This window comes from Montipora capricornis, chromosome 2, assembly GCF_036669925.1.
Source record: "Montipora capricornis isolate CH-2021 chromosome 2, ASM3666992v2, whole genome shotgun sequence".
NCBI classification, from domain to species: Eukaryota; Metazoa; Cnidaria; class Anthozoa; order Scleractinia; family Acroporidae; genus Montipora; species Montipora capricornis.
In genome coordinates, this window is record NC_090884.1 from 26,489,787 (window position 1) to 26,504,786 (window position 15,000).

Genomic DNA, 15,000 nt, shown 5'->3' on the forward strand with positions numbered 1-15,000 from the left:
ATAGTAGATGTCCTAAATCCAGATTCCTTATAGGATAGGTGTTTTTTACAAAGTTGCTGACATCTCTTTTTTTCCATGTTGCCCAAGACGGTCACAATATCTTCGTAGATCTTTTTAGCAACTTGTGTTATCTCATTAACGCGGACTAAATCTTCAGGCGCTAACTCATTGGCTGCTTCGTTGTTGTTTTCAGTGGTATTCTCATTCAAATCCTCATGCTCTTGTCGGTTGTTAGTATCTATGTCTTGTCCATTGTTTTTTCTTTGTTCTTGTAGTTCATCATCAATTGGCCTTTTTCGATATTATATTAAAATTCAGCTTGATATTGAGGCAGTGAGGATAAAGACACAGGAAAGTGGATGATATGTAAATATTTTTCACATTCATTCCAACGTGCTTCTATTGTTTTTGTCCTCACTGCCTCACTATCAAGCTGAATATTTGATATTTCGAAAAAGGCCCATTAATTGGAAGCCTGGTACTCAATAAAGGATCCGCAGTCTGGAAATGACCACATAGCCATCCCAGAGGTCTACAAGTCTCTGGCATGCGCAAAAGTCTCGCGCTACGTTTTCAAGAAACTGCATGCGGATTTTCATCAGCGCGCGCTCGACGTGCTGTTCTTTGACTCACGCGTGCTACCGTTATATTGCAACTGATGAAGGCTTCAGCACCAGACGAAACGTCTTGCACGAAACATACCAAAAAAAAAACTAGTCAGTGATTCCAGTATTTCAACGGTAATTCCATAATACCGATTTTTCGACCATTTCCTTAATTGGGCAGTCGCCACAGTCTTATCTTCGTTTCTACTGTTAATTAAATCAATGCACATCTGGCCCGTCCATCTTGTCCTACCATGGTGTAATCTTCCCTCACTCAGTTTGTTTTAGCTTGTCCCTTTCCGAAATTCGCTGGGTGGGCGGTAATTTGCAGTCGATAATAACTACCAGAATAACGAGTAATTGCTCCAGATTACTATTATTACTATTATTATTATTATTATTATTATTATTATTATTATTATTATTATTATTATTGTTATTGTTATTATTATTATCATTAACTCAATTAATCATGGACCTTATTAACAAAATTACGATGGCAGCTTCAACGTGTACACGACTAACGTTTCTTTTTTAAATTGTTCGTGCCAAAATTCGCTGTCTAGCGTGGTAAGATTGCCACGAAACGTCATATCAACGACTTGACTTGAATGTGAACGACTCGATTGCCCTAGATTTTGTGTTCCACTTCGTTTTCTTTAATTCTTTCTGTCTTACTTTATTTATTATTGACTACAAGGGCGGATCCATGAATTATTTTGGAAAAGGAAGGAGGGGAAGGGGGTCCATCACCCTTCGAGCAGAGCCTCCTTTTGTCTTTTTCTTTACTGAGGAGGAGAACGCCAAAATCGAGCAAGCAAAAGAAAGGCTCTGCTAGCAGGGTGGGGGTCCATACTTTGACTCACAAAACACTACGGACAATATTTTCAGCAAATTGTTTCTCCTTGCAACTCAGTTACTCTCCCAAAGAACCCCCGTTTCCTCCTTGTCGCCGTTAAACATAATCAATTTAACGCCAGTTTTCTTGGCACCCTTACCGTGGACATGTATTTTCAAACAAGCAGTAACAAAAAAAATCGGATCCCCCTGGGTCCGCCACTGGATTAGTTTTGTTTAGCCACAGTAAGTTTGATAAACTTGAATTTGTCATTTGATGAGCTATGTTCTTATCTCCTAGGGGCTTGCAGGACACTGCAGTTTATTCCAGCAATTCTTGGTAAAGCTCTAAAGAATCATGTGATTAAAAATATAACCCTTGACGAAAGCGACATCTGCAGGATTAAATGTTACCTTGACGAGGATTGTCTCTCTTTCAACTTTGGACATTCCGTCTGCCAACTAAGTGATTCTGATTACAAACAACATCCTGAGGACCTAAAAGAGAGTGACGGCTTTATTTATGTAGGAACAGAGGTAATTTAACTGACAATAGAGGGTCTCCCAAAGGTTTTTCGGGATCCCGGATTTGACCTATTTAGAGACTGGGATCAGGATTTGGTGAGCACAGAGAAAGAGATTAAGTATTGTAGATATGAACGCTAAACGGGATTCGGGAGTTTTAAATATGGAATTAGGTAAGTAGCGCTGTTAAGAACCGAGATCCTGGAAATTCCAGTGACATAATATGAACAATATCAAGCTGTCTCGTTACAACCGCCTTCAACGATTATACCTTATCAGTGCAAACGATTCAGCTTTTGCGAGCCCTATCAGAGCTTTGGCCTCTTGGATGATCTGTGGTTTCTCCTCATCAAACTACATCGTCTGTATCTTCTTTATTTTTCTAGGCGGCGTATAATCACAATAATTACTGATCTAAGATCCACGCTAAATTAATTCAATTTTCGCACCGTGTCGAAGACTATAAAAAAAGGCACAAATAGGAGGCACGTTTTACTTTTTAAAACAACCGGAAAAGTGCAGAAAGTTACTTTGCAAACAGGGCGAAACAAAGAAAGAAAGAAAGAAAGAAAGAAAGAAAGAGCAAGACAAAAAAGATATTATTAAAAGAAATTTAACGTTAACACCTTCATAAGCGTGAAGACACGCCCATTAGGCTTATTTCAAGCATGCAGGGTGTACAGGGACCAGGGTGGGGAAGGTGATGACGCAATAAATCCATGCAAATAAATGCATTCGTTTTGGTACTGTTAAGAGATACGAATGATTGTCAAGACCTTGAAGGCTCTCCTCAGTTGCTTAGGCAAGAACCATTCACGAATCCTCCGAGAAGACATCCTTTGAGGTAAAGGAATCTAGAAACTGTGACAGGGATCGCAATGAGTGGATAAAGACTGTCGGAATCACGATCCGAATTGGGGCCGGAAATTTTGGTCCATATGGCCTGGCGAAGATCGTATTGGGAACCCTCACCAAAGTCTTCGTGCGTTCGTTTTAACTAAACCAAATTATGAACAGTAGCGGTTAAGATGAATGAACAAGCTTTACCTCTGTTGCACAGCCCTAATTCTCAGTCTGTAACACAGTTACATAGTTTTGGGCTATCTAGGTTAATTCTTTAATTGGTTCTTATTTCCACAAAAGATATCTACGCCATGACATTTGGCTGTAAGTAACATGTAACTTTTCTAAATACCAACAGTATTAACCATACAGCAAAACTACAGCTTATTTTTTTCTTTACATGTATGTACTCAATGTTCCAGACATGAAAGCATGAAATAAAACTGTAACATCTAAAATGTTAAGGTCTGCGAAGCCTGGTCTATTTGCAATGAAACAATAGAAGCCAGAATTCTCAAAATCCACATGACGAATCAAAGTCGTTGTTCCTGTCGCCTGCAATTTCAAGGTCATTTTTCTAAAATGACAACTTGATTAACCTGGTTCTTATGTAAGGGGGGTCTAAAATGGAATTTTTAGCCTAACAGGTTCTTAAATTGTAGGTTCTTATATGCGGGTGTTCAATGTATTGTGTGATTTTGTTTCATTCATTTTTGTCAACTGGACACTTCATTTATTTCATGGAAAAGTTAAGTGACTGCACTTTTCAGCCTTCTTGACAGATCTTAGCTTCTGAATAGTTGTTTCAAGTGATTCTTTTATTAAAAGATAGTATTGTAAGGTTCCATGATCAGTTGTGATAAGCGTCTTCACTGTTTTTTTTTTTTTTTTCTTGTAGTTTGTAGAGGTAAGGAATGATTTCCAGTGCAATTTGAAATAACCAATTAGCAAGCGTACATTGTTTTAAAGACCGACAAAACTGGACAAGTTTTTACATTGGAGATTGTGTTAACGCAATCCTCGCTCATCACGAATTTTGAATTTTGACTCGCATTTTATTGACTCTCTGTAGGTTACTTTGATCACTTAACCAATCAGAATGGTTCACTTGTTACCTCTTCGCTCAGAATGACCTCCTTTCTGTACTATGTTACCTGAAATCTGCGTTCTTTTAGCTAATCACAATCAAGAAATTACTGTATTAGAGCGTTTTTCAATTGATTGTCGAAAGTAATTAGCGAATTGCTTTAGTTTTGCATTACTTTTCTCAGTGGTTGCTTCAAAGTTCTCGCGCCACTTTTTCAACCAATCAAAAGTGAAACCAAAACCAATCGTGGCTCGCGCGTGCACATTTTCCCGTGATTTGTGTCGGCTACGTGTAATTACTTTGAGTTTTGATTGGTTTACTGGATTGTCTCTGTCCTTTTTGATTGGCCAAAGTAATTACTTTGGTTTTGCTTTTAATACACTCGATTGAAGCTCGCTCTAAGCTTAACTCTATTTAGCCTGTGACTGGTGGGAACTTTGAACACTGATTACTTTTCTGAAAAAAAAGTCAAGGCTGAAATGCAGAATGCCCGGCCGCTTAATTGCAAATGAATGCCGTGTACAGTGCTATACGCCTCGTCCGGCAACACATCAGTGGTATTCATCTGCAATACTTAAGGTGTTAGTTTTTGAAGGTAATGTATTTTTACACTCCACAGAATGACTGCTATGGCAATTTGTGTTCTTCGCATGGAAAATGTGCTATCAACGCAATAGATAATACCCACTACTGCAAATGCGAAAAGGGATATACTGGAAAGCATTGTGAAGATCTCGGTAGGCACAAACTAATCATGAGTTTAATTGGGGATAAGATTTTTGACAGTTTAAGGAGATCTTGTCGAAAACATTCAGCAGCTGTTGTTCAGATATTTTATTAAGATGCACTTTTGTCAATGATGAACCTTCTTTAAGAACGTTGAGGCTGAATAACCAGAATTTTAAGATTATACTAAGAACATACCCTGGCTCCGCGTTAGTTATTTCGCTCATTTGATGTTTTGAACGAGATGGCATAAAAAAGGGAAAATAAAACTTAAAGCTAATTTAGTAGGAGTTGGCCGGCGTGACATCGCAGCAAGCCGCACAAACATCATGATGTAACATGCAAACGCATTACACATCACAGCAATGCATTTTGATAGCATTGGTTTATTGAAATACTATACCATGCAATACCATGCAACTTTACGAACATCTGGAGAACATTTTCAGGGTCTCAGAACGCCTGGTGCGACGCAAGCACAAGAGATTCGTGCCAAGTGAAAACGAACCATAACACAAGCACAAGCAAATGACGCCGAGATGCCAGTGCAATGCTCTACCAACCGAACTATCAGTTGAGAGCAAGTCAATTTGTTGGGCTTGTGTGTTCCCGCGAAGGACTCGATAAATGAAATTATCACATAAGGGTTAAAATTACTGAACCTTGATTGGCTGAGACGGAGGGCATATTTTTTTCTTAAGCACGAGGGCACTTTTGGTAATCAGGAGGGCATGATTACTCGATCCTGATTGGTTAACAGTTGCTCAGTCAGAGCAAGCGAAGTTACAAGAGAATCTTCTTCCAGATTCTGACTCTGATTAAACTGCTTTTTATCCACATGTAAAATACAGTGCTATTTGTGTTTGACAGCATCAATTTATTGAATTGAACTTTAACCAAATGAAAGCATGTTAATTGTTACTTATCGCGGCATTAGATGGGCTTCACTCAGTAATCTTGCCCTTTATGTGCATGATGAACATATAATCGCACTGTGCCCTCGTGCAATTTAGGTTTAATTTCACTTGTGTTTTCAAAGTTCTCACAAAATTGCCGGAGTCGCGAAAATACGCGTGAAATTAATCCTTAATATCCCTCGGGCCCATTACATAAGCGAAATGTCACTTAAATTTGAAGCGCGAGTTATAGACCAAAGAGTGACGTGATCCATAAATTTCTTTCAGTCTTTTTGTATGATCACCAATTTCCCAGAAAAGGGCAAAATGTGCATACATTAATAGTTAATAGCGTCCTTTTCTTTCAGTACTATGCAAGTAGGTGTCAGGTAAAGGACCGGATGAGGGTAATCATTCAAGAATTGGCAACTTTCACGATAGCGTCATTTAACTACAACTACTAGAATTTAGTTTGTTTTTCTTTTCTTAGTTTTGTATTCCCATCGGGGTAAAAATAACAATAGCTCTAATGCATGAGGTAAGCAAAACCTGAAGGATTCTGGGACTTGTAGTCAAATAGCGTCATCATGCAAATGTCCTATTATTCCCCGCAAAATTGTCGTTAGTTTTGCAACGAAACCTTGATCCTCTTCTATGATATTTTTCCTTTAGTAGTCACTGGCTGCTCCAAAGTTCCAAATCCACGCGTTTCCGGAATCTATAACATTCGACTGAACGACAGCTTCGGACATTTTCCTGTTTACTGTGATCAGACAAGCGATGAAGGAGGTACTCGATTTCTTTTACTCTCGTTTTCTGTGGGAAAAATACAGTCGGACCTCTATTAAGCGGCCACCCTCCATTAAGCGGCCACTTTCCAAAGTCCCGAATGATATGTCAGTACTGTATATGGACTACATGCTCTTTGTGTTAGAGTAACAGAACTTTGCACGGTATCATTGAACTTTGTTTGGATGATTTTTGCATTTCTTCACATACCGGTATGTTCACTTTTAAACAAGCATTTTGCTACATACAGTAGAGGCAATAAAACTAGACTGACTGCCATTTCTGCCCAATTTATATTGTACCTCTATTAAACGGCCAGTTGAGGGTGGTCGCTTAATCATTTCCGGCCTCGCATTTTGCATGGGTTTAAATCATGCCATAAACGACCGACTTATATCCGACTTAAAACTTCAATAGATCATACACAACGGTGTCTGACATTTGCAGACTGCAGACTGCAGACAAATAGCGCTGGCCCGCGGCCCACGGCCCGCGACGGCCCGGCGGCCCGGAGGCCCAGTAGCCAGTCCTGATTTTCCACAGTTTTTCTGTCCAGCGGTAAATCCAAGCGCATGCACAGATCTGCATCGGGTTTGGGTGGCAAAATGGACGAGGGTGAGTTTGAATTTGTTTACCATTTTAATCATTTGAATCCTTGTTTCTGTTTGTTGTTGTAAACAGACGAAAACAACAGAGAATGACAACGTTTTTCACTTAGCAACATGCAACGAAAGAAAGGATCGAAAAGAATTGAAATGATTATTAAAATGGTAAACGAATTCAAACTCAAATTCAAATTAGACAAATAGTTTGCTGTTGGGTCTTTAGACTTCGCTTTTATCGGGGAGCATAAGTTATATGAAGTTAACAACATTAGCAGCTGTTTGCCCCACGATCGACACATGCATGTCTCTATCCCGGTTTAACATCGCAAACTGCTTACATTGAAATTTGGAGAAAAAGGAGGACTGAACTTCGCCGTAATGACTGAACTTCGAAGTTCGAAGGGCTGAACGTCGCCGTAACTCCTGCGTACATCCCTGCCACTGAGATTATCGCCAAGGTCGAATCAGCCACCAGACAACTCGACGCTGAACAAGTAGACGCTATTTGCAGAGTTTTTAACAATATCAAAGATCAGCACAAGTGACCACTTTACCGTCCTTATCCAGCCTGTTACGCCTGCTGCCAAGCCCGCTAAGCGGCTTGTGACATTTCGCGATACCCGACACAGCGCCATTAGAAGCTTTTGCCGCGCTGGATGACCGCCTTCTCGTGGGATCATTTCTACTCTATTGCATCGTGTGTGGATAAGTGTAACTACATCTCCCAAGTCCTATCAGCGGCAATTGACTACTTCCTACCCTCGAAGTCAACCCTTACGCAGGAGTCAGATAAACCCTGGATAACCCCCAGGATCAGGACTTTAATATCCAGGAGACAAAGAGCGCTCTCAAAATTCGGAAAAGATTCTCCCGAGTTCCACCGCAGGTGCAACGAAGTCCATTGAAATCACGATCAAAAAGTGCAAGCGTAACTATTACGCTTCTAAAGCCAAGTGCCTCAAGGAGTCCTGCGCAGATAAGTGGTGGTTAAATGCTAATAGTTTGTCGGGATCTTCGATCTCTCGTAACCAATGGTACCATCAACTAAATATAATTGACGGAACAACCATCTCGTCTGTCCAGGACCTCTGCGAAAGCATCAATCAGTTCTTTGTTGGTCTTACATCCCCATTCACTCCTCTTACGCCACATGACGTCAACAGCATCCCTGTGCACGAGATCCCGAACTGCCTCCTAGTTACATCTAGGGAAGCGTACATGGCACTTAGGGCCATTAAAATAAAAAAAAGCACCTGGCCCTGACGTAATTCCAAATATAATTTGGAAGTTGTTTGCCTTCAAGCTGGTACCGGTAGTGGCTAATTTGTACAATGCGTCGTTGCGCGAGGGGTTTCTACCATCCATACTCAAGCGCGTATCAGTATGCCCCCCCACCCACCACACTTCGGTTGAAAATGATATACGACCCATTGCCTTAACATGCCAGCTAGCTAAGGTTATGGAGGGTTTTACACTCAGTTGCGTTTACGAGCCTGTCATGCGTGTGTTAGATCCCCTCCAGTGCGCAGTAAGTAAAAAGTCACTACGGACGCGTTGGTGTATTTATTACACACACTGCTTGATAGCTTGGACCGAGAAAGCTGTGCAGGCTACTTATTTTTTGGTGACTTCAGAAAAGGATTCGATCTGATTGATCACAGCACCCTCCTTGGAAAGCTACATCGCTTCAACCTCCACCCCTGTATTGCTCGCTAGTTAGCTGCCTTCCTCGAAGGACGCTCCCAGTATATGAAGATCTCCAATATGTCCTCTTCCATCCTCCCGTGTAATGGAGGTATTCCCCAGGGAACCAAGCTCGGGCCAATCCTCTTTGCTATCATGGTGGACGAGTTGGTGAGATCATGGCCTCTACGCGCAAAGTTTGTGGACGACCTGACCATCTTAGAGATCGTACCAAGGAACTCACCTCCTGTAATGAACTTTTTAGTTGACGACGTTTACAGTCATGCTAGTGAACACAAAATGATGTTAAATCCAACCAAATGCAAATGTATTGTTGTTGACTTTCTTGACTATAATAGTTGCACGTGGAGCCCCATTTTCACCGGGAATACGGTCGTTGAGCGTGTGCGCACGTTTAAGCTCCTCGGTATCACTATCGCAGATTACCTAAAATGGGACTCCCACTGTGACATTATAGTCAGGAAAGCTAACAAACGGCTACATGCCCTACGTCAGCTGAAGAAGTGTGGTGTCAGCGATCAAGATATCATCGTAGTTTATGGCAAGTTGTAAGATCAGTACTGGAATACAGCTGCGTGGTTTCTATTAACATGTCCAAATACCTCTCAGAATCGTTAGAGAGAGTTCAGAAACGAGCAATGAACATTATCTTCCCAAGTTTAAGTTACGAGACCGCGCTCATTAATGTAGGTCTCGAACACTCCAGTCTCGCCCCATAGATTTATGTAAACGGTACATGCCAAACTTGGACTTGGACGACCCAATTAGGAAGCTAGCACATTCTAGAGCCCTGTCTGTCCAACATGATTATTGCACGAGGTCGGGCACCAGAATACACCCACTTAGAACAAGATCTAATAGACTAAAGTATTTTGTGACTGTGGAATATTTGTAAGTTATTCCTAATCTCCCTGTAATTCAGAGCTTGCTCTGCGAGAGGGTTAAATAAACATTCATTATTATTATCATTATTTATTATTATTTAAAAAAAAGTATCGCAAAAAGTGATTTCATCTTAGGACTAGAACTGACTTGGTCGTCGGGCAAACAATCAGAGCTGGTTCTCAGGTGCATAAGAGCGAAATTTCATGGGAGGGATTGCAAAGTGTGAGGAGATTTTGCGACGAAAAACATCCCATATCAGGGACGGCGGAGCGTATTTTGCATTGCGGGTGGGGGGGGGGTCTAACAAGGAAGCCCCGGAGACGCTAACTTGTAGGGGGTTCTGGGGAAATTTCCGCCCGAAAATTTAGAAATCTTGAAGCTCGAAAATGCGACTTTGAGCATTCTCGACGGATATCAACAAAATAAACGTGGATCAACCGTAAAATGACAGATGTTTTACATCTTATTTTTATTTTTTGCTTGACATTGGGGGAGAGGGGGGGGGGGCTAAAGCTACCCCAGATTGCACCCTGGCTCCGCTGTCCCTGCATGTTAGTTAACTGGTAAATCATTTGAAAACGTTTCTTTGTTTTCCGGTGACATAGATGACTTTTCTTACTAATAACTACAGGTTGGACGATGGTATTTAAAGTTGTTGCAAACGCAACGCCTTTGTACGTTGCGGAGATGTGGAAATCACGAAATACAACTTCCGAGAATGTGACGGCCGCCCTGGATACATCTTCCACTTTTAATGGACATTACAAAAACCGTCTGGTACTTTCTCACAACTGGAACACGTTTAATCCTAAGCAGGTATGAGAACAACTTTGTAAGGAAAAAGTAAGATATCACACAGCTTTTTAAGGACATCTCTCATTTTCCTGCATCGCCATTGGGAAGAGCTCTGTTGTGCTGCTCCCTGACCAGAAAAGATTATTGGTCAATGCTACGTACCTGCATGACGTGTTCGCGGGTTCGAAACTGACTAATCCTGAAAGTCTTGCGACGTTGGAAGAACTGTCGCTTTAACTATCGAAACATGAAACGTCCATTTCGTCATGTGGCATATACATGGTCTAAATGCCTGGTAAACATTTAATCCAAGATGATGTCCAAAGTTTTGGACATCCATCTTTTGCTTTGTCTATTTAAAAAAACTGCGAAGTTTTTAAGTAACTAAAGCGCTACTCTCGGTGCTGCATTGAGAAATCATCAAGTCCTGCTCTGCCGGAAACTTTAGCCGGCGGAGGTAACGCGGTTGGATAGCTTTTGATTATCACTGGATCATTTCCTTTTTTCTGTAAATGTTGTGATTGGCTTAAGTAATTACCTTTGGTGTTGGTTCCACGCCAGCCAATTGAAACATCCTCGTCTTTTACTCAAGGTATTCTTGCTATCAATTTGCAGGTTCGTGTTGCTCTCTACAAGGATGGTCAAGAAGTGCAATCTCTCAAGTTCAATGCCGTTAATGATAATGTTGAATGGTTTACCAAGGAAAATCTCAATTTTTCAACGTGGGATGACCTCAAAAGTAATTCAAGTCTGAAGTACTTTGAGCTTCAACCAATCATTGAGAAAGCTCAAGATACTCGCCGCTCTTTTGAGATATCCGAAAAGTACGATGGCTGTAAAAACGATGTAGGCTGGTTAATGATCAGCACTGATACTAACCCCTGTGCCTTTGAAAGAAAAAATCCCCTGAGCATCCTTTACAGCAAGGAGAAAAATTCCTCCGTGTATAACTCAGAGGGTAAGGCTGACAAATCCCAGCTAAAGATTGCAACTAAGATTGCTGCAGCGGACCGACTCGTGTTTGTTCCCTAGGGAAATTCAGCAGAAGGAGACCGCACCTGCCTCTCCCCGCTTACCACTCGAAAAAGAAATCAGTATAAGGAACTAAAAACAATACACAAATAAAGGAGGGAAGTGACGAGCCGCATTCCCCGTCCTTAGTCCGCTCCTAATTCTTAACTAACATCGGGCAAGTCGTCTGTAGGTTTGAATGAGAAGCCGTCAGGCGAATCTTCCGCATTCGCCAGATTTACTTAACGTTACAGAGGCCGTGTATGTGTCCTTAAAGGAATAAGGAAAGTGTCTTTTTATTAATGTCATTTTTGTCATTCAAAATTAAGGAGTCAGTCGCTTATAGGTGGTGTCTTTGATATCTTCTGTTCAAGCGTAAGCTTTTTTCTGTTCACTAACCAGCAGTCTGCCCTATAAGAATCTTCCTAGATATCATCACAAATCTTGCCGCCGCATGGAAAGCATTTTTTTCCTCCTTGTGGTTCCATGTGCTGGATTTTGCTCTGTTTGCACGTTGACGTACAAGCATAACTGAACATAAAAATACCCTGAACGATGTTCACACTTGTTTCATAGGTAGACGCAAGCGCAGTGAGCTCCTGAATCGGAGAAATGTCGGAGAAGGCTTGGACCTATTTCGCTCGAGTTTTCGCTGCCACTAGGGAAACGACTGACTTTTCGTTATACATGCTTCGTGACAGGATCACATGTAGATGCGCACGATTCCTTTTTTGATGTTTTTATTCTTCTTATGTTTCACGTGTCGTAGGTTTGTTTTAAAAAGTCAAATGGGGTAAAGGTTGCCTGGTGATTGTTTTATGAAGTACTTATTGAACTCTGGAGTTAACCGCACTCGCGTATTTCACTTCTCTTCGTTACAAATACATTCCTTTGTCTAGTAACAATCCAACTGTTATCTATTTTCTTTTCACAGACATGGACTTAGCTGATGTTTTTGCTGTCTTCATCCGCTGACGTCGTTTCTTTTCATAACAAAAACTTGCGTACATATAATGCAAGTCGCACCTTTGGCGAACTTTATACATTTGGCCGTTGTTCAATTTAGCTGACTTTCTTCATAAATTGGTGCGGTGGAGGAATGGATAAACAGCGCACCAATTTATAACAAGAGCTACGCAGACTTCTCTCATGAAAAAAAATTTCATCAAGCGCTAATCCTAACCATAGAACAATCATTGAAACCCAGCGAATAACTTTCAGTGGTTGTTATAAGGATGATCAAAAATCAGGTTGTAATGATCCAACAGTGCAGTCAACATCGCTCCTATCACTGGTTGATTATTTAATTTCTACTAATCATTGAGTACAACCTGCAGATAAGCGTGTAATTTTCCAGCAGATAATTCACTCATCATGTGAAGGTTACGCCCTCTAGCTATGCATGAATAGCCAACACACTGTATATATTTCGCCATATTTAAATGAAGTTAAAGTACCTTTGTTTCGGCTTGATTTTTGGAACTTTGGCCTTGGCTGATTCACATTACCGAGACCTTGTTTGTTGTGATATCAGGAAAAACTGTTTATAGCAGGGTAAATATTAAGACAAACACGGTTCAGTTTAAGTGCTGTCTTTTACTGCAAGAAGCATGTTAGTTTTTAGAAAAAGTAAGCCACAGACAGTCCAAAGAGACATTCATAGTTCAATCACTAAGATTAAGCTATTGAATGTGCTTATTTATTCAATTTGGAGTATAATATCCAGGGCAAAACTGCAAAGTCAGTGGATTAGGGCTATATAATTCTTCAGCCTCGCACACAAGGTCGGATGAACACCTTGCCGCGCCACCTTGTGTTTCTTGTCAGGTATGATTGTGATCCACATAAAAAGACATTAAAAGACACTAACGAAGTTTTCTTTCCTTGAGAATCGTTTGTAACCGAAGAAAAGTAAAAAGTTAATTTATGGCTGGGACGAGACGTTTAGTATGGCGGACGCAAGTTTCATTGCTCCGCCTATGCCTATGCCTATGCCTATGCCTATGCCTATGCCTGCTTAAGCACGCTTTTTGCCTACGACAAAAACGTTTAAACCGCTAAAATGAGCTCAGATGAGTCACATTCAGCATCCTCAGAAAGAAGAAGGGCGAAAAGGACAAGGCAACGAACTTCAAGCTCACAAACCGACGACGATATCTTCGCTACAGAAGACAGAAACCATTATGGCTTGTCGCGGTGCAGCATGAAATTACAACAAATTGAGGAAAAATTTGACAAAGTTCTCTTACTTCTGCCGAAATTAGAACGAGAAAAAGCGAAAATTTCCGAACTAGAAGAAAGTTTGCAAATCACACAGAGGTAAAAAAACTTCAGAAAACTGTCAAATTGACATCAACAGAACTGAAGCTAAGAAGATTTACACGCGAACAAGTTTTGGGTGAAGTTAAATCGCGTGGGTGGGTGTGTCGTGGGTCGTGAGTCGTGGGTCATATACATCTAACCCTAAATCATTGCAGTAGCGCTTGATAAAGTGACGGATCTTTTTCTGAGTTACTACAGAAAAATGGCCTATGTAAGGTAGCTTAAAATAAAATACAGGGGAAGTCGAAGGGAACCCTGGAGACAATGATTACTTAGGGTCCCAGTAATGTAACGGTTTGCAACCCTTTCAATTAAATGGGCGGGGAAAAGATTCTTTTTTAGGATTTCCATAAGCTTAGTTATGTCCTCGTGTAGCCCCAACCAGGTGCTGTTAATCTTATAGGCCCTATCAATAAGAGTCCTGATGAGACCCACTTTGTAAGAGTACGAAGTGAAACTGAAATAATTAGTTAATAACCCAGTAAAGGTTTTCTTACGGTAAACTCTAGTTAGCAAAGAAGTGTTTTAGTGATCCCATTTCTTTTCTAACCAGAGTTTACCGTAAGAAAACCTTTACTGGGTTATTAGCTAGACGCTTTTCATATTCAAAGAGAACAACCTTCTCTTAATCAACAACTGCATCACGTAAATCTAAAACTATCTTTTTAATTCTCACATGTCACGTTTTATGTACATTCCGTTGTTATTGGCATAATTAGCACTTTTTCCGTACTTATTAATTCAACTTAACGCTTTGTACATTAATCAACTGAAGATGACAGAAGTTTCTGTCGAAACATGTCTTGTAATTTCAAAAGTTTTGTCGTTTTCTTTAAATTTATTAATATTCAATACCCACATTTCTTTTCAGTCGTGCAACCGCCGTTCTATAACTGACATTCGTCGTTCTCCCCGACAACATTTTTGAAATAGCTGTATATTAGCTCCCTCAGTTCTCGGTCCAAATTTGCAATTGCCCTAAGGGTTAGGGTTAGGGTTGGACATCAAACTAGTTTTTTCCTTCTTTTAAGATAGGCAACTTCAAGTTGCTTGGTGTGAAAGACCCTATCCCTGGCGGGCTTCCTTCACGTGTGGTTTATAAGTTTGTATGTGCGGGCTGTAATGCCTGTTATGTCGGCGAAACAACCCGGCATTTTTCCACACTCTTGCGTGAGCACTTAGTCGGTGATAGGGCCTCTCACATTTTCAAGCACCTACAGAATTCCGAACAATGTCGCGCCCTGTCTTCAGGGGAATGTTTCCATATTTTAGATCACGCCTCTACGACTTTTCAACTCAAAAAAAAAGAAGCTTTTCATATTCAAAGAGAACAACCTTCTCTTAATCAACAACTGCATCACGTAAATCTC

The 15,000-nt window shown here is 40.7% G+C and overlaps 1 protein-coding gene across 3 annotated transcripts in view; it reads left to right on the forward strand.

Annotated features, from left to right (window-relative positions):
- Window positions 1-13,181, forward strand: part of LOC138039193 (uncharacterized) — a 35,503-nt gene extending 22,322 nt beyond the window's left edge. The window contains exons 2-7 of one of the 3 annotated variants that reach the window (XM_068885386.1): window positions 1,744-1,979; window positions 4,517-4,634; window positions 6,192-6,308; window positions 10,134-10,318; window positions 10,913-11,255; window positions 12,243-13,181. In XM_068885386.1, the coding sequence (XP_068741487.1) occupies window positions 1,744-1,979; window positions 4,517-4,634; window positions 6,192-6,308; window positions 10,134-10,318; window positions 10,913-11,255; window positions 12,243-12,283 (1,040 nt within the window). In that variant the 3' untranslated portion in view covers window positions 12,284-13,181. The remainder of the gene's footprint in view (window positions 1-1,743; window positions 1,980-4,516; window positions 4,635-6,191; window positions 6,309-10,133; window positions 10,319-10,912; window positions 11,256-12,242) is intronic. The other 2 variants (XM_068885387.1, XM_068885388.1) reach the window with 2 other exon arrangements.
- The last annotated feature ends 1,819 nt before the right edge of the window (window positions 13,182-15,000 follow it).